This window comes from Primulina eburnea, chromosome 8, assembly GCF_022965805.1.
Source record: "Primulina eburnea isolate SZY01 chromosome 8, ASM2296580v1, whole genome shotgun sequence".
Lineage (NCBI taxonomy): Eukaryota > Viridiplantae > Streptophyta > Magnoliopsida > Lamiales > Gesneriaceae > Primulina > Primulina eburnea.
The window spans coordinates 4,346,685-4,373,644 of record NC_133108.1 but is presented as its reverse complement, the minus strand read 5'-3'; the positions used below and the strand labels follow the sequence as shown (position 1 = coordinate 4,373,644).

Here is a 26,960-nt window from a genome sequence, read left to right as displayed (position 1 = left end):
TTGTGGATTGTCACTTACACCACTAAGTAGAGCGATCAATGTCGAGAGTGGTCGTCGAAAACACTCCTCAGTAAAATTTACAAAAAAACTAGAACATTTGACATAATAAAATAGTATACCTTGAAAATGAGGTGACTTATCTATTTATACATGGGTAAAAAAATTTTATGCTAAGAGTATTATTTTTTATTGTAACTATGGGTAGAGTTGACTCGTCTCATAAATTAAGATCCATGAGACCCACTCTTATACATTTTAAGAGAGTTTTGCGGCTTTTGGCCAATATGAGCTTAGTTGAATTTTTTGGTCTTGATAAATGATCTCAATAATAAATAATAATAAAAAAGAAGTTTGAGCTCAATTTAGTGGGCTAAATAAATATTGAGTCATTACCAATCAAATATCATATTATATTTAACATAATACATCGTGACTTAAATTTTTTTAGCACTTATTCCTAAGTATTAGTGGAAAACAAATTAATTTAGATATAACCTAATAGCATTTATAAATAAAAAATAATTCTATCAAAAGAATCACATGTACACATTTCATAATAGACAATATTATTGAACAAATTAATTAATGTTTAATCTAATCACGTTTAACAATATTATTAAGTAATTATATAATTAAGAAAATTTGTATTTTTGATAGGCATGTTACGATAAACAAATTTGGGTCCTATAACCAATAAATTTTTAAATGCTGTCCTTTCTGCTTTCCATAAATTATATAATTGACAAAAAGGTCTTATATTTTTTGCGTGGTATATATTTGGTCCTATATTAAATTTTATATATAAGTGAAATCAATGTCTTTTTATATTAAAATACGTATTAATTAGAACTTGAAATTAATTATTTTTCATTACATAGGGGGGATAAGAAGCTGCTTTATATATTGTTGATGTTTGGTTTCTCGTTAAGAAAATATTATTATCGTAGATTATATAAAAAAATTATAACTAATGATAATAATACAATTGAAATCTTATAAATTATACAACAATTCAAACATCGTGATTTAATTTTCTAATACAGCTCATCAATAATCGATATATGGTTGGTTATATGAGGATTGAAAAGACACTGGAATAATACAAAGCTCAAAATTGTGTTTAAATCATGTGTTTTGATTTTTCTCAAAGAAATAAAAAACTTGTAAGAAATTTTCAATATCTAAAACAAATCCAAATAAATGAATCTCATATATGTGGAAAATTATTATTATTATTTTATCTTGTAACTTGTGATTTTTCAACTTTTGTACTTGCTAACAATGATTTAAATTTTTGTCTTATAATCTGTATGTTTTTTTTTTTTTTCATTTTTGTCACTATTAGGATGAATTTGCATTTTTATATAGTTATGCAACTTGTAGTTTGTTTCAATTTTATTTTTTTGTTTTGTTAACGGTGCATTTGCAATTAAAGACTTGTAACTTTGTTTTTTTTTTTTTTTTGTTTTCATTTTTGATCTTCTTTTAACAATAACCCGTCACATTTTCTTCCAAATAATAAAAAATCACGACACATATGTAACTTTTCTTCCAAAATCAATATCAACACCACGTCCGCAAAACAAAAATGTAAAATATGCAAGTTATATGAATAAAAATGTAAATTTACCGTTAGCGGCAGGACCAAAAATGAAAAAAAAAGAAAGAATATGCAAGACAAGTCTACAAATGTAAATTCACTTTAACATAACCAAAAGAAAAAAAAAACATATAAGTTACATGACCAAAAATATAAATTCATTGTTGACATGACCAACGTGGAAAAAGCGCAATTTACATAAAAAAAAATGTAATTATCCAATATATATACACACACACACAAAAGTTTAAAATTCTTTTTTCATAAATCTAAATGCATTGATATTGATATAGATTCAACAAAAATTTTAATAAATCCAGGCCACAACTCATGATTTAAAACTTCAATTGGTTGCTATTCATGTGAGTTACCTACAACTAAGAAAAAGAAGTTTAGCTTTAATGAATTGACTATCTTTTCATGCTCTCTATTAAACAATTTCTGGACCACTACCAGTCTTCTACTTGTTATGCCTTATCTATATTGGCACTCTTTTCATTCTTTCCAAACTAACAAGTATTTAAATGTGTTGCATTTTTTTTTATTAATTAGATTCCTTATTACATCATTAAACTTTCTCACATATATACGAAACCTTATTAAAATTTTTATTTTTTAGGGATCAAATTTATGTAGTGGTAATCATGCAAAGAACTACAAATACAACATCTGCATGCTCATCGTGCAAGCATCAGAGGAAGAAATGCACCGATAAGTGTATATTGGCACCATTTTTCCCAGCGACTAAAGCCCTTGAATTCCAGGCCGTTCACAAGGTATTTGGCGTGAGTAATGTGACGAAAATCGTGACGAATCTCAAGGAGGAAGATCGGAAGATAGCCGTGGATTCACTCGTATGGGAAGCCTTGTGCCGGCAAAAAGACCCTGTGCTTGGCCCCTACGCCGACTACCGAAGAGTATGTGAAGAGCTTAGGCTATACAAAAACCAATTTCGCCAACTCCCCATCACTCAAGGGAGTTTAGTTTACAAACCAACGCAAGGGCTAACCGGGTGGAATTATAACAACAAGGTTGCGAGAGACGACGACGACGACGGCGTCGATAATAATAGTTCTATGAATAATATTCACATAAACGGGAATTCTGTGATGGATTTTTACCCCTTCAGCTATAACGATTCTGCACATAATATTCAAGATTCGAACAAATTTATAAGACCCGAAAAACAGAATGACTCTTCTTTGATTCTTCCTCAACAATATCTGCCGAATGGTTTCAACCAGCAGTACTTCCTTACAGGTATACGATTTATAATAATCAACTTTTTTGATAGTAAATAAATTAAAGTTTATGATTTTAATATTGTTTTTATGTATTTAATTACAGGCAAATACAATCTAATGGATTCCAAATCCATGGAAAGCACGTTATGGGAAGGCAGCTCTTAGTTCTTCTAAATTTGCTTAGCTTTATGCCTTTATCTTCTCGTTTATATACAACGTTGTACTTTTGTAAAAGAAACGTTGAATAAAAAAATCAATAAATTTAGATACATACCATTAATTATTAATACTCTTGGGCTTCGTTTGGTACATGCGATGAGATAAGTAAATGATTAGTAATTAAAGTGATTAAAAAATGAGATATATGGATTAATATTATGGTGGGATAAATAACATGGTGTTTGGTATTATTTTAAAATGATATATTAATTTTGTAAATTTTATTGCAATGACAAAATGCCCCAAGTGTTAATTAAATATATATTCTTAAAATAATTGGATAGATAATTAAATATTTATAATTATAAATTACATTTATTAAAATTATTTAAATATATTTATTAGAAATAAATTTGTAAATATACATTTATTTTAATAATTAAAATAGCAATAATATTTTGAATGTTAATATTAAATAAAATTTAGTAATAATTATAATATTATTGTTTTTTAAAATAATATAATTATAATTTATATTTATTAAAATTAATTTAAATATATTTATTAGAAATATATTTGAAAATATTATCGTAATTATTAAACAAAATAAATTAGAATTTAATAAATATTTATTTTCATAAAAAAATTCATTAACAAGATTAAAAATTTATAAAATTTAATTTAAGATAAATTTATATTATAATTTATTTTTTTAAAATTATTGGAAATAATAAAAATATATGAAATTAATTTATAAAAAAATATAATAAAAATTTAAATATTATATTAATTATTAAATTTTTACTAATTTTAATTTTTATATTATATTGAAGAAGATAATTCAAAGGTATTATGGTTAATATACAATTTTATCATTATTACTAAAAATTATACGTTATCACTCTTTTGAGGAGGGATATTTAATCACACAAATAACATAAATAGTGAGGGCTTTCAATCATAATCAATGGCCTCTATGCTAAATTAAAAATGAACCAAACATGAGATAAGAGATTATTATTTAATAATCATTCTCTTATCATGAGTACCAAGCATAGCCTTAAGGATTTAATATTTTTCAATAAGTTTTGACAATTTAATTCTCCGATATCCCCTGAATTTTGTCCACTTGGTACAATGTCGAGAGATGTTAGCATAGATTGTCATCCCCTTGTTATTCATGCTAGTGTACTCTCGCATACTTGTACATTCTTTTTTTTTTTTTTTTTTTTGTAATTAATTTGGTTTATGTTCAAATATGAGTAATATCGTAATTGTAAAAATTAACGAGGAGTCGTACTTCAATTTGAAACGATAATTTTTTTAAAAAAAAAAAAAAATGAGTCATACTTCAATTTGAAACGATAAATTTTTTTTTTAAAAAAAAACACTGATCAAACGCCAAATTTATATATGTTATCCAGATTTTTAATAATAGTATTAGATAAAAATATATTTTATTTATAGTTTGTAATGGTTTAGGAAAAAAAGTTATAAAATATTACAAATATTCTTATGAGATCGTCTCACGGACCGATTGATAAAAATATATTATTTTTTATGTCAAAAATATTTTACCCCAAATATGAATTGAGCCAAACTCATTTCACATATATAGCTAGATAAATGAGACTCTCTTACAAGAAACTTAATCAACAAAAAATTTATTAACTCGTGATAAAAGATGTAGAGAATTAATGGTTTTTGAATTTTTAGGAATATGACTTTTTTGGTTGAGTGGGTCTCATGTGAGACCGTCTCACGGATCTTAATTAATCTGTGAGATATGTCAACCCTACCCATATTCACTATATGTTCGAATATTAAAATCTCTACATATTATTTTAATGATGAAAAATAAAAATCGAATGAAAGATCAGAGAGTGAGTTCCTCAAACTCTTCAACCCAAAAGAAATATGAATAAAACTGGAAATCCACGTAAGCCCTAAAACGTAAAAAAAAAATAATTTTTTAAAAATATATATTTTTCCAAAAAAATAAAAATCCACGTGAACCCTAAACCCCGGTGCTATATCATAGAGCACCGGGTCTCCTCCTACCTCAAGCTCTTCAGCTGGTAGCCATTCCGTAATCCGTTATGGTCGGTCCCTTGTTTCGCACTCTATTCTCATCTACCAGCAGGAAATTCTGCTCCAATTACTTCCAGCGCCACGGGTTTTCACGGGCTTTGGGCTTCACTCGGCCCTTCTCACAGGTCGCCGCCGCCACCTCCGCCTCTGTCGCCTCATCATCGCATGAGGCCGCTGGAAGCGGTGATTTGGACCCTTGTCGGCTGCGAAATGTAGCCGTTATCGCGCATGTTGACCACGGGAAGACCACACTCATGGACCGGCTCCTACGGCAATGTGGCGCCGATGTCCCCCATGAACGGGCCATGGATTCGATCACCCTCGAACGAGAGCGTGGAATCACCATTGCGTCGAAGGTTCTTTAGTACTTTCCTGATTTCATGTTTTGTGATTGTGATTATGTGAAGGAATCAGTTTTTATTTGTACTTGATGTTTTTTTTAATATTACTTGAATTTCATTTCGATTGTACTTCATTACCTTGTTAAGGTTTTACTTTGTGCATGTTCCTGTTATTGAGGAGTGATTTGGAGTTTTCAGGGTTTAAGTGTTTTATTTAATTGGTATTGTTGGTACGAGTAAGGTGTAATATCCTTATCCTAGTTTTTCTTCAATTATTACTTCTTATTATCCTTCACCTCAAGGTAATGAAGTTCATTAGTGCATAGCATCTTCTGAAGTTTCATTTTAAGATGCGGTATTTTTTACTGTTGAATTACATTGTTGAATCCATATGTTGAGATTCCATCGGCTGTGGGCTGTGATGAAAAAAAGGCCGGGCTTACGGCTGCTGCCATGTGGTTGGTAGTAGATTGATGAAAGCTTGTGCAAGGTATCTTTTTCTGAGCCATCTGCATAATGATGTAAATTCATGCATAGTCTACTATTACTTTGTGAAAAGGTACAAATTATTGTTTCTACCATCCTGCGTATGTTTCCTATTGCAATACAAATTGGTTTTCTGAAGGGCGAATTAAACTAGACTTCCAATTGTGGATTATGAATATTTCTTACGGAATGTAACTTTAAGTAACATGACATTCACCAGTTGAAGATTACATTTTCACTTTATGATATGGGAAATATGTGGCTTCCTTTAACCTTGTACTTCTATATTTTATAGTGTTGGATTCTTGATATAGTGTTGGATTCTTGATAGCTTTTCATTCACTATGTTTATCATCATAATCATATGCAGGTTACATCTATTTCGTGGAAAGAGAATGAACTGAATATGGTTGACACACCTGGACATGCAGATTTTGGTGGTGAAGTATGCTATTAAGACTCCTTCACACCGCACTTTAAACACAATGACATCTTCGAAGAGCTTAGAAATTATGTAACATAATGTTTGTTTTAATGATGATAATTGGTTCAAAGTATCACTGCTTCAGCTACTTGGCACTGATAAAAATTCATTTCTCTGAATTTTTACTTATAAATTTGTTGTTCGGTTGTTCCTTTTTCTTAGGAATGGGGAAAATGAGAGATGTTGACTAAAATTTATTTTTCGATTTTGCTGCAGCTGTCAGTAATGGGCAATATACAATCCCACGACGTTGTGATTGAAATAGTCACTTTGATATATAGCAAGTATATGTGGGTTTGGCACTGATAATTAGCTGGTTAAATTTTCAGTTTCAAAATATTGGCAAATAAATTATCTATGTGTATCAATATTCAGCTTCCCTTTGTCTTTGCCAAGTGATTTGTATCAAATATTTATAAAATGGGCCTAAACCTCATAGAAAAATGCGAAGCAGTCCAAATACCATGGAAAATGTTTCATGATACAACTCTTGGTGAAGGCGTGAAAAAAAATAGTTTCATAAATCGAGTGTAAATTTTAAGCTGGATAGGACCAATTTAAATAATTTCTCCCCTTTGATAATTTTTAATCCTTTCAGTATTGCTATGTTCCCTCATTCAGTAAATCAGTTATTCACAGCCATTATCAGAACTAATATCTCCATGGCAACCTTCTGGAATTCTGACCCATATAACACCAAATCTAAATTTTCTTCCAGTCTTTGCCTGGTAACTGTTTCTGTTCCTGTTCCTGTTCCGTAATGAACTAAACAGTGCAATTTTCATTATTCTAAAAGTTACATGTTACACATCAGTTCACCTTACTCGGCTCATTATTACTCTTGCTGAATAATAATAGTTTTATTGACTTGTCGGTCATTCCTTAGAAATAATACTTGGAGCTTGAAGTGATGCCTTGTCTCATCTTTCCCTTTGCTATAAGTTAACCTTTTATCATTCATCATCTATTATGTCATAGGTTGAGCGGGTTGTGGGCATGGTTGAGGGAGCAGTTTTAGTTGTTGATGCTGGTGAAGGCCCCCTTGCACAGACTAAGTTTGTTCTTGCAAAGGCTTTAAAATATGGTCTACGTCCTCTACTTCTTCTAAATAAAGTAGATCGACCCTCAGGTACAATGTATTCTGTCTTGTGGGTTGGTAAAACTTCTCGTGGTGTTTACATTCTCTTCAAGCATGTCAATGCTAAAAAGAAATATTTGGAATTAGTTGAAATGATCAAGATTCAAGACACATACATATGTTCACTGGGGTATTGAAAATATATAGGAATATCTAAATTGTTAATAATTAGAGAATCCATCTTCTTCATGAATAAAACATGATTTCTTCTATTTTAAAATTTTGAAAAAAATTTAAACTTGCTTTTCACACATTATAGTGACCGAAGAGAGGTGCAATGAAGTCGAAAGTTTGGTGTTTGACCTTTTTGCCAATCTTGGTGCTACAGGTGATTATCATATTGCTAAATTTTTAGTAATTTTCTTGATTTTGATTGCCATTTTTAACAATGATTGTGCAACCAGTATTTTTCATTTGCTTGGTACGATTTCCTCAGAGGAGCAATTAGAGTTTCCTGTTCTGTATGCATCTGCAAAAGAAGGATGGGCTTCATCCACCTATACAAAATGTCCTACTGATGATGCCAAGAATATGTCTGACTTGCTTGATGCAATCATAAGACACGTTCCTCCTCCAAGTGCTAGCCTTGATGCACCCTTTCAAATGCTGGTTAGTTAGGGTCTCTATTTAGCATATTTTCTTCCGAAAGAAGCACTCTCTGGAACATAGTTGTCAATAGCCCCCGTAGCCCTCGCTATAGCGAATAGCGTAGCGAAGCGAAACCACATCGCTACGGACCGCTACGCGCCATGTACTTTGCAATAGCGCTCGCTATCCTCGCTATTGGCACTATAGCGACAACCGCGATAGCTGAGATAGCGGTGCTATTGTAAAGGGAAGCTACATGCCTATTTTCTGTCCTTTTTTTTCTTCTAATTTTTGTTTTTTTTTGCATGCACTTAGTTATGTTTTTGCTGGAAATTATATTTTTCTGCATTTCTTGCTTTATTTTTGTGTCTTCTATGATATTTCAATGAAAAAACTTAAAACAATTTCAGGTTTTAGTATTTTACAATTAAAGTTGATGGAATATTATGCTGAAAATTAAGGTTTTTGAATTGATGTTAGTATATGCTTTATATTATATATTTATATACTTGTAGCGCTTTACTTTCAAATAACCCTCGCTACGCTATTCGCTATGCGCTATAGCCATGGACAACCTTTTCGCTATGGGGCGCTATGCGCGATTGACAACTATGCTCTGGAATTAATTTGTTGCATCATTATTGATTTGTTTTTGATGTTGATAAATCCTTGACAAAGAAAAGCCTGCTGGCTTCAGGTTCCAGATTTCTAACAAGTTATGATACTCTTATGTATCTTGTTGGAAAATAATGGAAGTATTTTAAATGTAATAAATTAGGAATGTATATTATTGACTTCATAGAATTATGTTGTAACTAGTGGTAATTAGTCTTGTGTCATCCATCGATTTACATTATTCTAGGACATCCAATAAATTAGGTTTGATACAGTGCAGCGCAGGTCTAGGACATCCGATTAGTCTTGGTTTCAATGCACCTGTAGTGGTCTAGTTCCTGCCACAAGCTTTGCAAATATACATAATTCTATGGAGTCAATAAGTCTTGGTTTCAATGCACCTGTAGTGGTCTAGTTCCTGCCACAACCTTTGCAAATATATATAATTCTATGAAGTCAATAATATCCGATAAATTAGGAATGTATATTATTGCCACAAGCTTTATCATTTTAGACTAGGACATCCATCGTTTGGGATCCTAAAAATTAGGTTTCCTGCTCTGTTTAAGGGATTGAGGAATGAGCATTTTCATTGTGAGATTTGCAAGCTAACAAAACATAATCGTGTACCATTCCCAATTCAAAATAAAAAATATTCTATTCCATTTTACTTACTTCATAGTAATATTTGGGGATCTTCCACGGTCTCAAACGTGTGGCTCATGGTGGTTTGTTTCATTTATCGACGATTGCACGAGATTCTCTTGGATCTCTCTTCTCAAATATGTATCTGATGTTAGCAGTGTACTCCCAAAATTCCATGACATGATCCAAAATCAGTTTGAAGTGAAAATAAAAGGGTTCAGGTCTGATAATGCGAGATTATTTCAATCAACCACCTGAGCTTTTCTTTTACATCAAAATGTTCCAAAGAACTATTGGGGTGAAACCGTTCTTTGAGCCACATGTTCGATCAATCAATTACCTTCCAAGGGTTTTGGCGTTTAAAACACCAATAGAGACTCTTTCTAAATTCTATATTTCTATCTAGACAACAAATAATCTCACTCCTAGAATTTTGGATGCACTGCATTTGTTCATATTCACAGTCATAAGGGGGGAAAATTAGATCCGAGAGCTATTAAGTTTCGACTCAGAGGAATCCTTCAACAAGAAAGATGTTTATTTCCGTCGATGCCGTGTTTGAAGAGCAACTACCTTATTTCTCTTATTCTTATCTTCAAGGGGAGACATTGTCCTCTATGGAAGATAAGGATATGAATTTATTTCTACTTGATCTACCCTCTGCAATATCACGTCCATCCAATCTCATGAACATGTATTGTTTTCTCCAATTGAGTCCACCACAGCCAAGCGCAGTGTCAAATATCTCACCCACTACAGAGGATAAAGCCCTTAGTGACTCATTTAGGTTTGACCAAGTTTACTCCAGACGTTTAGACCGACTTCCAGCTCGTGTGCAAGCTCAAGAGTCACACCCTATTCCTGGAAATGAGGTAAGTGCAGTTTCAAATATTGATTCCGATTCTCATCAATTAGTAACTGGTGATCATTTGCTAGTTGCTGTTAGAAAAGTCACAAGGGATTGTACCAAGCCTCTAATATATTCTATGACAAATTTTGTGTCATTCAAAAATTTCTCACCATCACACAAGAACTTCCCAGTCAAACTAAATACAATTCATATTCCTAATACTATTTTTGAGGCATTATCTGATGAGAAATGGAAAACTGATATGACAGAAGAAATGCAGGCTCTTGAGAAGAACAACACATGGGAAATATTAGAACTGTCGTTAGGAAAGAACGTAGTTGGATGCAAATGGGTGTTCGTTGTGAAATACAAATTAGATGGCTCGTTGGAAAAATATAGGGCTAGGGTTGTGGCAAATGGGAATTGACTCTCCCGTGGCAAAAATGAACACAGTTAGAATTTTGATATCACTGTCAGCCTACTTCAATAGGTACTTAGAATAGTTTGATGTGAAAAATGTGTTTCTTCATGGAGACTTGGAATACGAGATTTATATGGAACTTCCTTCGGGATTCAAAGGGAATTCAAAGAATAACAAGGTTTGCAGGTTAAAGAAGGCAATATATGGTCTCAAACAATTTCCTAGAGCTTGGTTTGGAAGATTTTCCAAAGTGATGATAGCCTCAGGATATAAATAGAGTCAAGGTGATCACACCCTCTTTATCATGCACTCAGAGCCAGGGTGAGCGATAGTTCTCTTGGTGTATGTTGATGATATAATTGTGATAGGTAATGACGAGAAGTAAAAAATAAGCCTTGTATAACCAAGGAGTTTGAGATAAAAAGCTTGGTAGGCTCAATATTTCTTGGGAATCAAAGTAGTGCATTTCAGTGAAGGAATTCTCATTTCACAACAAAAGTATGTCACCAATCTCTTGAGAGAAACAATAAAGTCATGTAAACAAGCATCTACGTCGATTGATCCGAATCACAAACTTGGTGAAGCAAATGAAGATCTAGTTGTGGACAAAGAGATGTATCAGAGGTTGGTAGCGAAGCTCATATATCTGGCTCATACTCGACCAGATATTGCATTTGCTGTTAGTGTAGTGAGCCAATTTATGCATAGTGTAGTGAGCCAATTTATGCAAAATCCCAAAGAGCTTCATTTGCAAGTAGTTAGCAGGATACTACAATATCTAAAAGAGAATCCTGGTAAAGGTATATAATTTAGGAAAAACGGGGGACTGACACTCGAAGTTTATACCAATGCTGATTATGCAGGCTTACCTATTGATAAAAGATCAACCTCTGGTTATTTTTTTTTGATCAGAAACTAATATATATTAGAATAATTATGTTAAAAGTTTACAATACAAGTGGATGAGCCATCCACGAAATACGAAAACAACCCTGAAATACGAAAACAACCCATAAATGTAATTTGTTCAACAAAAAATATAACACCAATCCCTAATCAAATCAGATAAAAGGTATGTCCGAAACTTTGGTACGTTAATCGTCCACGTCGCCACCCTTGAATCTTTTCTCCCAAACGTCATCTCTCGATTCTTCTTTGTCACTGAATAATCTGTTGTTGCGCTCCAACCAAATCGACCAAAAAACACAGTGAACGATTATGTACCAGAATTCTTTGAATCCCTTTCCTGTGAGAAATTCATTCTCCAAAATGAACATATCTCTTGACGATTCTGGAAATGTCCACTCGAAACCCAAATGTTTCATTACCTTGTTCCAGACACTCGTCGTGAATGAACAGTGAATCAAAATATGGTCCTGATCTTCCTCGTGTTTCTTGCATAGGTAGCACCAATGTGGGTTCAAAACATGGTCCGGCCGTCTCCTCTGTATGCTGTCACAAGTTTGCAGTTTTCCCAAAGCTACTATCCAGGAGAATACCTTCACTTTTTGTGGGATAAGAACTTTCCATATGTTGTAATAGTAAGGAAAGAAAAGGTTGGTACTACTCTGAAAAAATGATGAGTATAAAGAACTGACATAGAAAACACCGGATGAATCTCCTAACCAAACCCTGACATCCCCAGAACCCACACTCAAAGATACTGACTCTAAAACCCCTAAAAGATCAGTGTACTCGCCCAACTCGACATCGTTCAACCCTCTCCTGAACCTAATATCCCATGATATGACTGAATTACCTTGAGTACTGGACACCGTGAAGAACTGAGAAATAGTTTTGTCTCTGACGGTAGATAATAAATAAATGTGAGGATAAGCAACTTTGAAGGACAATAAACCCACCCACCTATCCTCCCAAAACCTAATGAGATTCCCCCCCTTGAGCACCATACTAATCAGTGTTTGACAAGTCGAATAGGACCGAGAAATAAACTTCCAAGGGCTTTTAAAAGTCGTGTTCCTTGCGACCCTTTAATTTCCAACCATTATTGTGAAATCCGTAAATGCTACCAACGACTGTTTTCCAAAGAGAGTTATCTTCCACAGCGCATCTCCACCGCCATTTCCCTAACAGTGCCATGTTCCTCAGTAGAATTTAGAACAATGGCTTTGGGAATATGCAAGCTTCTATGGATTAAAATAATTTTAGAGGACAAGATCATGTGGGAAGAGCTGATGAGATTATAATGTGACAAGTCTGCGATCAAAATGTTCAACACGATAGAACAAAACATATTGAGGTAGACTGACATTTCATAAAGGAGCCGGATAATAGACTGATTTGCACCCTTTATATCTCGACCAAGGACCAACTTGCCGACATACTTACCAGGGGACTTGATGGCACAACATTTCAAGGATTTGTCACCAAGCTGGGATTAAAAGATATATATTCTCCAGCTTGAAGGTGTGTTGGAAAATAAGGGAAATATTTAAAGGTAATAAATTAGGAATGTATATTATTGACTTCCTAGAATTATGTTGTAATTTGTCTTCTTGATTGTATAGGAGATTTATTTTTCCATTTTCTTTTTACCGTAGTCAAGGCTAGAGATTATTGTTCGCTCTTATATAAATAGAGGTGTCGGCCTCATTCAAAGATATATATTAGAAATATTATTCTCTCGACTTCGCTTTTGTTCTGGGTATCTACCTAGCGATTGCTTACTTTATTTTAAAATTTTCGTTTGCCTTAGTTAACTTACTGTTTCAGAATATGCAAATTGGTTTCTATGGTGGATTTACACGTTACTGAGAAACATTAAGGAAGATGGTTAACAGTTCCTTTCAGGTGTCAATGATGGAAAGAGATAATTATGTTGGACGAATTTTGACGGGTCGTATCTCCTCCGGGATTCTCCATGTTGGTGATAAAGTACACGGACTTCATAAAACAGATTCTGGAATTGCCAAAATTGAAGAAGGGAAGGTTTGTAGCCCAGTACTTTGCTCCTAACTTTACATATCTACCTATCATCCTATCTTGTTGATATGCCTGATTTCATGGATCTTGTAGAATCTTGTTAAAGTTTTATGTGAGACTGGATACAAAGTTATTTATAAGCCAGTGGTCCATGTCATTCTACTTACTTCTTGTAAGAGCAATCCAATTTTACTTTACTTAGCTTTGTGCTACACATATGCACATATTTGGAGATGAAAAAGAAAAAAAAAGGAATTTAAATTAGAGAGAGTGCTACTGGAGTTACCTTTTCTTTCGTAGACAAGACGTAATTCTGCAAAGTAACCCCATATGAAGTATAGTAATTATCTGGACTGAAAAAAGCGTTGGAAAGTTCCTCTTGCTACTTTATTTGGAACTCGGTCATGAGCTAAGGTAGATTTTCATACATGGATTCCCTAAACTAGGACCAATCTCTTTTAGACATCACAATTGTCAAGAAGTTTGTAATTATATTGAAAACACAAGTTCTCTGGGTAAACGCTTCTGAATCTGGTGGTCATGGATCAAAAGCTCATCAGCTTGCTCCTTATTCTGAGGTTGTTAAAGTGAACCACGCTCCTTGTTTGTCCAAGAATGTGATGTGCATGAAGAAAGGTGAAAAACACTCTTACAGAGATCTACAATGACATAATCTGCTAGAGTCTAATTGTGTCTCCACCCATTACTAATTGTCTTACTAAATAGTAATCCTACCCTGCCCAGTCAAATTGTCGTCTATTTATTTTCGAAAGCTGTATAGCTACACCAGGTTGGGAGATTCCTGATATGTGCGCTAAACTATGTACTTCTTTGTGAATATCAGGCCTTGCCAGGATGAGAAGGTAGTTTAACAACTACTTCATCCATGTGGTTACCCTTTATAACAAATATTCACCATCGGATTCTGTAAAATTATGTTTAGAAGTTTTAGGAATGTCTTTGTCACGTTCCATGCTCACCGGCTCGCACAATGTGACATTAAATTATTAGCTCCACTAGCAGTTTTTGCGTGTTCATCCTTAATTTGCAATCATAGTTAACTTAATTTGCTAGACATTCAATTGCTTTCTTAAAAAGTAATTCCTATATAGGCCACAATTCAGTGTGGGATCCTTCAGATTGCAACAACCTCATCATGGCTTAACCGACTAAATCGGCTATGTTTAGTAGTGGCTTCTATTGGTTTGGGAAATGGTCCCTGTGCGCCCAGTATTTTCTCTCTCACTTCGAATCATGGCTCCCGTGCAAAAATATCTTGTCCCACAAAGCAACTACCTTCTGGTTTTCATGCTTGTGGCAGTCTCCTATACTATTTTGTCTACCACCCTGAACCTTTAAATATATTGCAAGTTCAACTTTAACTCCTCTAGCAGTCATTTTGTATTTGTGCTCAATCTGCAGAAGTGATTAGCTCAAGTTGCTAGAAAATCAATTGCATTTTCTAACGAGTTTCTTCACACTTTTCCTGCAATCTAATATGAGGCAAGTATTAATACAATGCCTGTCAAAACCTCTCCCCTTGGTTTGGTGGTTGGAAAGTGTATTGGAAAAGATAGATCTATTGAACTTATCTGTGAGCTGTTGACATGATTGTATGGAGATGGATGTGATAACCAACACAATCACCAGGGGAGGAGCTAGACATTTTTATTAAGGGGGCGAGAATAAATTTTCTAGAAATAATTTATTGTTAAGAAAATGTAATAGTGTTTAATATGTATTAACAAAATATAGCAATAACAATATTTACTATATTTGACATATATCATTAAAAATTGATTCTAAAACATAATCTTAATTTAACACAATTAAAATTCAAAACGAAAAATTCAAATTAAATTATAAAAAAATTTAACATAATGAAAACATCAAAATTTCCAGTACTTTGACAGTCACAGTTTGTAATCTGCTGCTTGTCATTGAAACAAATTTATATTGGGCCTTGTAAAAATATTCTAGCTTGATTCACCTCAAGCAATGGTCATGATGCTTACTTCTGAGTTAAAAAACATTTTATCTGGCTAGGAGTTGAGTGAACCTTAAAACATGGCCAATCAGCGTTTCAAGTAGACAAAATCACTTTTTTAGTTGACAAAAGTAACCCTTGGACAAGAAAGCCAATATGAACAAGAGAAAATAGTAGTACAGTGGAAGAATGTCCAGTTCCTAACTTTCACATAGTTCGTAATATTAAATGATCTATTTGTATGCAATATATGCATATAAGGTATCAAAATGAAGGCTTGATGGATTTATGTATGAGTTCTTGTTAGTATTGATATTATTGATTGGTATTTGGGAATCACCATTATTAAAAATGTTATTTTGGAGGAAATAAATGAATATTAAAGACTTCTTCTGCAATGGCTGTTGAGAACTAATAATTTATTAATGACGACCTTAATTATTGTCAATGGTTATGCGCATCAACATTTGTTTGATATTTTTCAGGTTGTGAAACTGATGAAAAAGAAGGGCACCAACATTATTTCTATTGATAGAGCTGGTGCTGGTGCTATAGTGTCTATGGCCGGGTTAGCTAGTCCGGCTATAGGGCATACAATTGCAAATGTTGAGGTACATAGACCCCTTCCCAATTGTTTGTTTTGAATTCTTGAGCATTAATTTTTCATATTTCTTTTTTGGCTTAGCCACTTTCCTATTTACCCCTTTTTATGAAAATATATTCATTTATTGTGATAAAATGTACTTGTGAGGATAAGAGGTCGTAGTGCTGCAACTAGTAAATACTAGACTGTCAACATTTTTACATAAATTTTAAATTGACGTTCTTAGGTTTCTGGTAGGTCATGACTGCTTTGCCTAATGTTGAGCTTGATCCTCCAACCATTTCCATGACTTTTGGCGTGAATGATTCACCGTTGGCTGGTCGAGAGGGTACTTACGTAAGTGCCATATATTTTTGTTGTCTTGTATCTTTTGTTACATGTCTTACTTGACAGTTTCTTGTGATATTCGTCTTTACAAGATACTGATGTGGGAAAAAATATTTCACACTATTTTCTACTAATTCAATTGTGAGACACATGATTTGGGACAACATTCTTTTCTACTTCTTCCTTCTTAACTCGCTTTTATGCTGCCCAAATGGACTTTTTTATACTGGAGAGTTTATCCACATAAAAAGAATATAGAAGTCTTTATTTCTGTATAATATGTTACGTGTCTGCTTTTAGTCCTTTGTAGGCATGCAAATGAACAAAATTTAGCTGAATATTAGCTTAAGTTTCATGTTTTGAACTATTTTCTAGCAGACTCAAGCTAAATTAGAGTTTGAACTCCTATAGTGCGCCTAGAAGATTTTCTCTTTGTGGTGGAACAAAGTAAGTGAAAGGAAAAGGACAAAATAGTGAAATTTGCAAAAAAGAAACTTAGATTTCTTTTCCAAGATCTGCAAATTTCTATGTTCCGCTACCATATGGTGATTTTTAGATCTGTGGGATCCAGTAGTGCTTAAGGCTTTACTGCACTCCATGGATTTTGGAAATAATGGATTTAGTTTCTGAAAGCATGGAACTTGTTCGTCATGAATCATGATATTTTAAAGCAAATAAGATTTTCATTACGGTTTGGTTTCGATTGAATGTAGGGGATAAAAATGGATATACAGAGTTAAAGAAAAATTAGCTAGCTTTTCTAGGGATTGAGCAGCAAGAATCCAGATAGGGTGGCTGCATTGGAGAGAAGAAATTTAGGATCAGATAATTTCTTAGTTCCCATAGAGTTGGTTTACATTTGCAATATACATAGAGTTGGTTTACATTTGCGATATAAAGTATTTTACCGTAAAACTATAAAAACATTGATTAATTAAAGTTTGCGACCAGCTCAAGAGCTATTGAAAATATTTGGCTCGAATCTGGCTTTAAATTGATCCTAACATATTATAGTTCGGTTCGAGTTTGATAATTCTGTACACGAATCAAATATTATTCAAATGGGTTTGACGAGCTGATATGGTTTCTTCTCACCCCGATCCTGGGATTCATTTGGCAATAAATGTGCTGAATATGCAATTATCCTCTCGTAAAAAGCTGACTGGAAGGCAAATTGGTGATCGGCTAAATGCTGAAGCTGAAAGAAATCTTGCAATAAATGTTCTCCCTGGTATGTCGGATTCATATGAAGTTCAGGGCAGGGGAGAGCTGCAATTGGGTTAGTTCTTGTGTTGAGATATTTCTAAATGAATTATTTGCTCTTATCTCATACAATAATATTTTCAAACGCATGACTCTGGGTGTTGTCAGTTGCAATTATTTCTCTTTGCATATCATTTAGTCCCCTAAGTTTGTATTTCTATTAACTATTTAAACAGGTATTCTAATCGAGAACATGAGGCGTGAAAAATTTGAGCTCTCTGTCTCACCCCCGAAAGTCATGTGAGTTTCTTGTCTTCAACTTTTTTTTCATACTTTTTCTTCTCGTCTTTTAACAGTTATTTCATTGATTGATTTATATTTATAATTATATAGCTGCTGTCTTTATCTGCAAACTTTTATTAAAACCAATTTAGGGAGGTACTTGGGGGTTGGGGAACCCTTTATGATGCTTCTCAAGAAACATCTAAATTTCTCCACTTCAATCTATTGGAATGATTTTCTCTTGCAAAGCAATGCGTTAAGAAGTTTAGTTATGTTTTTATGAAGCATTAAGGGGTGGGGGTGGGGTGTTTTCCTATAGCTGCGACGTGCGACTAAAATGGATATAATTGATGCTTATAGCCAGAGTTTGATATGTGTGTCATCTAGTTAAATAATATGCTTGTCAATTTGTTCAATTAAAATGTTTTCTTGTGGAGTTTCAACTGTGCACTTTTGCTCTGGTAAAGTAAATTCTTTAAGGAACACCTTGATCATTTTACCTGTTTTTATTTTGTAATTTTTTTTTGTAAAGCAAGTTGGTTTGCGGGTTTTCAGTTCAATGAATGCTCACTAACTCTTCTATAAAAAATTTGGTTAACTGTCGTTTATGTTCAAGGGTGTGACAGTTTTAGTCTTTTACTTATGACTATCACGTATTATAACGCAATAATTGATTCTTGTTCTTCTAGCCAAAGTCTTTTAACGTTCCCTCCGAAATTTCTTGATTTATATCTTTAACGTTCCCTCCAAAATTTCTTGATTTATATCTTTTAATTAATGCCTGAAATTGATCATCAGGTCATAATCATAGGCTTAAACTTATTTTTTTTCTAAATTTAAAGGTTATGTAATTCATTGTTTAATTTATTATTTTCGTTTATCAGAAATTTTGAGTGTATATGGTTATCAATTGCAGTTTAACATTTCCATTCAAATAATCAAATATTAATTATTCTTGTTGAATCTTAACTTGAAAATATTTTGCTGGAAAACTACAACACTTTGTTGACAAAGATTAAAATTGATTGATCCATAGTTGTCAACAGCGTGCGCTTGGCTTCCATGAGGCGAGCGCTTTTTTGCGCTTCATAGAAAAAATGTTTTTTTAAAACAATTATGACATAATAGAGATCGCACAATAAAAGTATTATTTCTCCTCTATTTATTAAAAAATAGTGCATGGAAAATGTTTTCTATGTCACATGTCTCCTTTGTCTTTTGCCCTCACATTTTAATATTTGATACTTGGAAGATAAAAATTGATAGATGATTTAATATTTGATTTCTCATGTTTCATATTTTTTAAAATAAATTGATTTTTTTTATCTTCTTAGAATATTTTATTCATAGCGCTTTACTTCCCTAAAGCGTGTGCTTTGCTTTGTGATTTAAACCTAGGACATCTGAGCACTTTAATGCGCCTTGCGCTTTTGACAACTATGATTGATACAGAATATTTATGGGACTAAAATTGATAATTTCACATGTAAATGATTAAAATGTCACCTATCTCGGCATATAGGGCCAACCATAAAAAAATTTCTAAATATCAAGCTACCAGATGTGCCTTTCTAATGAAGTGGTTATATGTAATATATTCCCAACATCGATCAAATCAAGCTAATATTATTTGGTTCAGTGTCTATTAGAAATTGCCATTGAAGGCTAATTAGCCTTGAATTTGTGATTTTGAAGTATAAATGAATAATCATATATTTTTTCAAACAAAAAGCTTGTTCCAGTGATATTTTCATCTTTTGATAATTTCTATTCCTAATTAGGTATAAGATGGAAAAAGGACAAAAGCTGGAGCCAATTGAAGAAGTGACCATTGAGGTTATAGCTGTGTGATTCTCGATTCATAGGCTTCTTTGTCTTTCATAGCTTAATAACCGACTTGTGAACCACTTTTTATTGCCAGGTAAACGAAGAGCATGTAGGTTTAGTTATGGAAGCACTTTCTCATCGGCGAGGAGAGATTACTGACATGGGTCCAGTCCGTGGCCATGTTGGTAGGACTAGAATTTGTCTGACTTGTCCTTCAAGGCATGCACTACTTTATAACTCTGTTATGATATTTGTTTGTTTTTCAAACACTTGTTGGTTTTATTTTTAAATTCATTTCGTTCTTTCTTTGTTTTACTTTCCTCTTTCATCATGAGTTCTAGGTTTTTTTTTAAGTTTGCAATCTCTTAGATGTTCTTCTGCCTGCGATTTCTTTTATATTCCTGCATTTTTCTGTCCATGATTTTAAAAGACTGGATAGAATTTTCGCTCTTTTGAATATTTGCTTTCTTCTTGTCTGGTTAACTACAGGGGGTTGGTTGGGTATAGAAGTGTTTTCAACAGTGATACAAGAGGCACTGGATTCATGCACCGTGCATTTCTGAGTATGCCTTCATGTCTTTAAGACTTTTCATTCTGTGATTTGGATTTCTTTCAGGGTGATGATGGTTTATCTTATGTGTACTCCTCTATTTTGGTATTTTCTCTTTTCCTTTGAATTAAAGGACTTTTTGGCTGGAAGTTTCGCATATTTAAACTTGACGTGTGTTAAATGTTCTACGTCAGTTGAACAATCTTCCCCCGTTGAGCTAAATTTTGTGATTGAGTTAGACTCAAATCTCAATCTTGTCATGATATCAAAGCCTAGTCCACCATTTTGTATTGGACTGCCCAATGGGCCACCATTTAATGTTTTGTTTCATGCTCCAGTTATAGCAACTCTATTTTTTCCTTATATCAGTTTACATTGTTTTTTTTGGGAGGCGTGTATGCAGTTCTTAGATAACCTGCATTGCAAAAAGAAAGCTTCAAGTGGAAAGAAAATTGTTCTTGAAAAGGAGTCTTGAACTGGGGTAGAAAGAAGATTTGCTTATAAATCACATCTTCTAACTTTTTCTTGAAGTTTGTATAAAACTGGGATCAGAGGACAGGTTAGGGTTTTGGGCAGGGGGTGGGTTAGATTTTGACAGAAGATAAAGAACGGAAAAAGGAAAAGAAGGAATAGTAATTGAGGGGTATAAATGTAATTTTCTTATTCACTACTTATTTTTTTATACGGGAGTAGTAATGATATGTAAAATAGTTAGTCTAAACGTTGGTGCAGCCATTTTGAAATCACAAAATAGGTACATGTAGGTATGATTGTCAGCGATGGGGTTTACTAGTTTTGATGAGGGAGATTGATGTAGTGTAGCCTATACAGGATGACTTTCCTATATCATGTTGGGAGAACAGAAAAAAGAACCTCAGCCAGTTCACTTGTCCAAATCCGTTCTTGTGCTTGTTCTTACTTTGGATGTGGCGTTGATTGAATGTTGTAAGATTGCTGCATGATTGGAATCTGTTAGTATCTAGGATCTGGTTACATATGGATAAGTGGAATATCTTCAATTGATGCAAATTTTAACTTGTTAAGGCTTATTTTTTAGCTTCTTTAACAATACTTGCCTCAATCTATTGGTAGATCGTGTTTGATTACTGTCCGTGCCAGATATTTGAATTATCACAATTTTTTACGAGTTTTCGTTTTGACCAATATTATATTAATGCAGTTTATGAGAAACACCGGGGTCCTCTTGGAAATGTCAGAAAAGGAGTACTGGTTTGTTAACACACCACCTTTCATTGATGTATCGAGATACTGCCCTTATTGCTGTTTATGTTTTTTTAAAAGCAATTCTGTCTATACTACATCCCCTTGATAAATTAATACTCAATAAATTACTTACTTATATTAGATATTAACTTTTTTCGGTCCCAACATAGGGCTAAAAGGTAAACTTAATAATTTCGATAAACGGATAAGGTGATATTTTTTAAAATAGAACCTATGTAACTCTACCATTCACGTAATAACTCAATAAATTATGAAAATTATTGCTGTCATATTTTATTGAAGTATTAACTTATTGTTATATGCTCTTTATTAATCTCACATATTACTTAACGCATGTCTTCGGTCCTGGCTGAATGCCTTTTAGATGGAAAGCCATTTTATTTAGAAAATATTATAAAATTTGAATTTGTTTTTATAGGAATTATTTTCACTGTATATAATAAAATCAATAAATATTGTTTATTTTAAATTAATATTATTTAATTATGATGAACTAAATCAATCAAATACATAAATAAATAGATAATTGATGTATTTTGAATGTCAGTTGGAAAATATATCTTAATAATTTGGAAAATGTACTTCTTGATTATTTAGATTTAATTACATTTTTTTAATTATATTAAAACTTTAAATTGATTTATTGTCCTGTATATTTAGATCTTTATTTATTATTTATTCTTTTATTGATGAAAAATATGCAATAATATAATTTTTTTTATCTATTTATTGTTTTGGTTTGTTCTTTTTTTAAAAAATTTAGGGATAATAGCATCTTCGTCTCTCGAGGTTTGTCATAGTTATAAAAAAAATCTAGCTATATTTAAATCTTATATTTATCCACTTGAGATATGTGAAAAGTAACCAATAAATCCAATAATTTCTAAAATTGCAAACATTTCCATCAAGTTTGTATTATCTTACATTTTACGCCCTCAGGTTTGCATTTATCTTACATTTTTAGGGTGTTAAATGTAAGAAAAATACCAATCTTTGAGGGGGTGTATGTATTGTTAGAAGTTATCATATTTATTTGTTATTTTTCGCAAACCTAAAGGGAAGTATATGCAACATTTATATATAGTTGGGTTTTTTTTGTTATTTTGACAAACCTCTTGGGAGGTGGATGTAATTAACCCATAATTTTATGACATTTTAGTGGATTAGGTATTATTTAATTGATTTAATAGTAGAATAAATATGAGTTCTTAGTGTACATACTTGATTGATATTTACCGATTAATTCATACCTGTTTTATTTAATAAAATTTAGATTGTCCTAACCTATTAATCTATAGAGGTCATGGTGTATTTTCCATCAAGTTCTTAAATGTTGCATCTCTACTGTATGGTCAGCCAAGCAACTCATTTAGTCTGACCGTCTATTTCACATTATCAAGCACTTTCTTATTTTATTTTCACAGCAAAAGTGCTTCTTTTCTCATCACAATGGTGGTAATTTCTGAAATCTGAGACGATCATACTCATTTCCATAAAGTCAGACAGGTGAAGGCTTCAAAAAATGATTGAATCCGTGTCCGTTTCTTATTTGGCAGGTCTCTATGGGATATGGAACTATCACTGCTCATGCTTTGATGGGTTTGGAAGCTCGTGGAATGCTTTTCGTCAAGCCCGGGATGGAGGTTGTAATGATTACATTTCTAGTTTTAAATGTGGAAAGAAAATTATAGATGAAATTTCAACATTTTCATCATTCTCTACATCCAGTTAAATTTTGACCTATATTTCTCATGGTTGCAGACTTATGATGGGATGATTATTGGTGAACATTCACGAGATACAGATCTTGATGTAAGCAAAACATATTTTTGCTGTTACTATGAAATTTTCTTTACCTAGGTGGTTAACTTGAATTTTTTACTCAACAGGTTAATCCAGTTCGATCCAAGGAGCTAACAAATATTCGCGCTGCTAGCAAGGATGAGAATGTTAAGCTAACTCCTCCTCGCCTTGTAAGTACAGAGGATCCAATTCCTTTGCTAACGTCTTCTCTTTTTTTTAATGTGGGACTCCGAGAAACAAGGTATGAAATGAACTTAAGATTCAACTGAGTCAATAAAACTAAAGTCATGCGTCGATTTGAAGATTCGATTAAAAGTCGTGTATGTATTGACGTACAAACCTATTTGGACGGGCACCTCGCCTTCGTCTTTATACAGATCAAATCCAACCCTTAATGGCTGATTTTCAAGGGTATTAAAGGCTGGAGTATATATAATTGATGATTTCGGTGAAATTTTGTATATGTAATAGAGGCTGGAGTAGTTTTAAAGTCATGCATTGATTTGAGACACAATTAAAATTCATATATATATTGAAATATGAACCTATTTGGACAGGCGCCTTACTTTTGTCTTTTTTATAGATTGATATCAGTGAATTTGTGTCCGTTTTTTTCTTTGTTCCCATCCTCTCTTTAATGAGTCACGCGATTTATTCATGAATGTTAGGCCTAGTCCGCGCAAGCGCGATTGCACAATGGGTTATTGTACTAACTACTTTTCATCTTTCCCCTCTTTACGAAAATGGTTTGCACAAGCTTTGGCTTGGCGCATGACGAATTGGTATCAAGGATGGTAAGCAGCAAGAACACCGGAACTAAGTGTTATGCACCTCTGGATTTCTGATGTTGGTGGATCGAGAGATCAGGTGGCGACGTCCTTGTCGCTTCCTAAAAGAGGGATAATTGTGATACCACGTTACACATGGATAAAAATTGGAGGTTTAAAAGGATTTTTAATAGCTTACAGTGTACTCTTGTGACAAATTGGATTAACATTTTTCGTAGAATGGAGACGAATATGAAGTAGTTGTTTATGCAGTCATGTATGCGCGGACTTGGCCCCGGGGCGTGACACCTGACCAAGAAACATTCAGTTCAACTGATTTTGTTTAATTCCTATGCATTTTTTGTTGCAGATTAATCTGGAAGAAGCCATAGGCTATGTTGCCTCCGATGAGCTCATTGAGGCAAGTACATTTAAACATCTCATTCTATTGTCTTTGTTAATGCGACCATACCGTGTCTTTGTTTTTGTTTTTCTGAGCCTCCCAATGCTGAACAATTTGGAAATTGGAGCTTACTGCTGATAGTGTAATTTGATCCTCACCTTTGCCCCTCACATGATGATTTCCAACACTTGCAGTCTATATTCTAAACCGATATCATATCCATGCTATTTGCTATAGCTCTTTGCAAAACGGTAAACTGAGATGAATCCATCGGAATCACGAGTCTTTGCTATTCAGGTTACCCCTAATGCTATCCGGTTAAGGAAGAAATACCTGGACGTTAACAAGCGCAAGACGATGAGTAAAAGACCTAAAGAGTGATCTTCGAATGCACCACAGTTTAGCAAGCCTAAATCATATTTTCTCTTAATTGTTAGCATATAACAATGTGTTGTACCATATATATGTCTGTAGTGGGGGAGTGGCTGACTACTATTTATATGTTAATACAAAAGAAATAAAGGATGATAAATAATTTATTTATATTTTTTGCAATCATTTTGCAGCTGTCTTTGTGGCATCCCTCTCCATGTGTGCATGAAGTTTTTGGACTTTAAACATCTCATGAAAAATCCTGTGGGTACACTCGCCCTCGGGTTGCTTGCCTTACCTGTTTTTTTTCTTCTTTTAAGGAGCCGTAGATGTTCATTAATTGGTAAAAATAAATAACATTTAGCAAATGCTCTGAGCATGTCCAGACGAATACAGTGGCAAGTTAGTTAATTACATCACAATAAGTATCATAAGAAAAAGGAAGAATATTGACATCGAAACGTGTCCAGAATCCGAGCTCTATTGGAACTGTACAAAGCTTCTTAAACATTTAGGGATGACAAACACTACCTTAATTGTCTATTCGGGTTTTCTTTAAAAAAATAATTGCAATGATCTAATCAATTATTGTGTGTGGGTTGATAAAATATATATTAGCAATCGGGCATACACATGTTTTATTTTGAAAGTTTCGATTTAGTTACGATGTTCAACAAAATTAAATATGACTAGATTTAGCGAGATGCTTTTTATAAAATTATAAATATTAAATTTAATCATATTCTACCAATTAAGTATATATTATAGTTAAATGTGCGAATAAACCGTTTTAAAAAAAAAAATTTAAAAAAAGTATTACCAAATGTGGTTGCTATTTAACCATCTTGCATTATTAATAGTATGTGTGTACACCTACAGTAAAATCCACAAAAAAAAATTTATGTTTCGGAACTAAAGAAAGTTGGCTGCTGCTCAGCTTAAACATGCAACCTACAGTAAAAGCCACAAAAATAATATATATATATATATATATATGTATATATATATATATAGTCTAGCTCAATGCAAAATCTTAGACCTCCGTAGAAAACAAAAAAAAAAATATTATATATATATATATATATATATATATATATATATATATATATATATATATATATATATATAATTGTATTGAATAGAATGTATTCTGTATATTCTCACTTAAAACTTTCATGAGTCTGTTCAGTACAATATATATATACATGCTCTCTAATGCTACTAACTGACGGAGTAATTAACCAACTCTAATTAACCAATTAACTAATCTAACTAACTAACTAACTGAAAGGTTAAGCTAAGCTACAGCTGTACATTAGCTGTAGCTGTAATAAATTGAATGACCGATGTTTGGATTGTTTGATCTTAGATGAAGTCTTGATTCATTTGAACACAAAAAAATTCGTCACATTGATTTCACCCTGCTTGGACTAAGGTTCTTAGTCACATCCTAGCAGTTTTCTTTTTTGTTGTAATATTGTTTCATGACTGTGTATTTGTAGCATGAAACTTAAAAGTGGCACTTTGGGTTCTAATCTCTATCTTACTTAGGTTAATACCCTATTCCAGGGAACTCAACAAATAAAAAAATTTTAAGGCTAGACTGCCAATGAGGGAAGGAGTCATTCAATCTACTTCGAGTGGAGAGAAAGGAAAGTTCTCACTTTTCATGTTGGGATAGGAAGTAAGAAAATCAATCGAAAATAGGAATTGATGCATTTGATTTGAAGAAAGGTGTGATGAATAAATTTTAAGTGAAATTCATATTGAGTTTATTTGAAATACATCATAATTACCATTCAAATTATTTTAATTTTGATAAATCGTGGGTTCGAAATTCACTTAAATTTTGACAGTCTAAGCAAGACGAGAAATTTGAAATCAAATCCATATTTTCAAATTTATCAATCTAAGCACAACTTAAAATTTTTCATATTCATCGATCCAAGCATACCATATGATGTCTTGGATAGTTGTTGGGCCCA

At 32.9% G+C, this 26,960-nt stretch overlaps 2 protein-coding genes and 1 non-coding gene across 4 annotated transcripts; all 3 read left to right on the top strand.

The window, feature by feature from the left end:
* The first annotated feature begins 2,244 nt into the window (after window positions 1-2,244).
* Window positions 2,245-3,009, top strand: LOC140837709 (LOB domain-containing protein 2). Its single transcript, XM_073203823.1, has 2 exons — window positions 2,245-2,860; window positions 2,948-3,009. The coding sequence occupies exons 1-2, from the start codon at window positions 2,245-2,247 to the stop codon at window positions 3,007-3,009; spliced, it is 678 nt and encodes a 225-aa protein (XP_073059924.1).
* Window positions 3,010-5,028: 2,019 nt separating this feature from the next.
* LOC140838564 (uncharacterized) lies at window positions 5,029-25,146 on the top strand. Of its 2 annotated transcripts, none has more exons than XM_073204968.1 (19): window positions 5,029-5,450; window positions 6,292-6,366; window positions 7,384-7,534; window positions 7,803-7,871; window positions 7,980-8,152; window positions 13,474-13,611; window positions 16,078-16,203; window positions 16,434-16,532; window positions 17,682-17,802; window positions 17,963-18,026; window positions 19,790-19,844; window positions 19,930-20,054; window positions 20,325-20,398; window positions 21,566-21,615; window positions 23,187-23,273; window positions 23,392-23,442; window positions 23,520-23,603; window positions 24,571-24,621; window positions 24,901-25,146. In XM_073204968.1, exons 1-19 carry the CDS (start codon window positions 5,103-5,105, stop codon window positions 24,982-24,984), a joined length of 2,025 nt encoding a protein of 674 aa, XP_073061069.1. In that variant the 5' UTR covers window positions 5,029-5,102; the 3' UTR covers window positions 24,985-25,146. The 2 variants fall into 2 exon arrangements, with proteins under 2 accessions (XP_073061069.1, XP_073061070.1); XM_073204969.1 differs by lacking the exon at window positions 5,029-5,450 and adding an exon at window positions 5,495-5,925.
* On the top strand, window positions 5,849-5,944 carry LOC140840366 (small nucleolar RNA snoR113). Its single transcript, XR_012119954.1, has one exon. It is a non-coding gene; the product is annotated as a small nucleolar RNA snoR113 (small nucleolar RNA).
* Window positions 25,147-26,960: the final 1,814 nt, after the last annotated feature.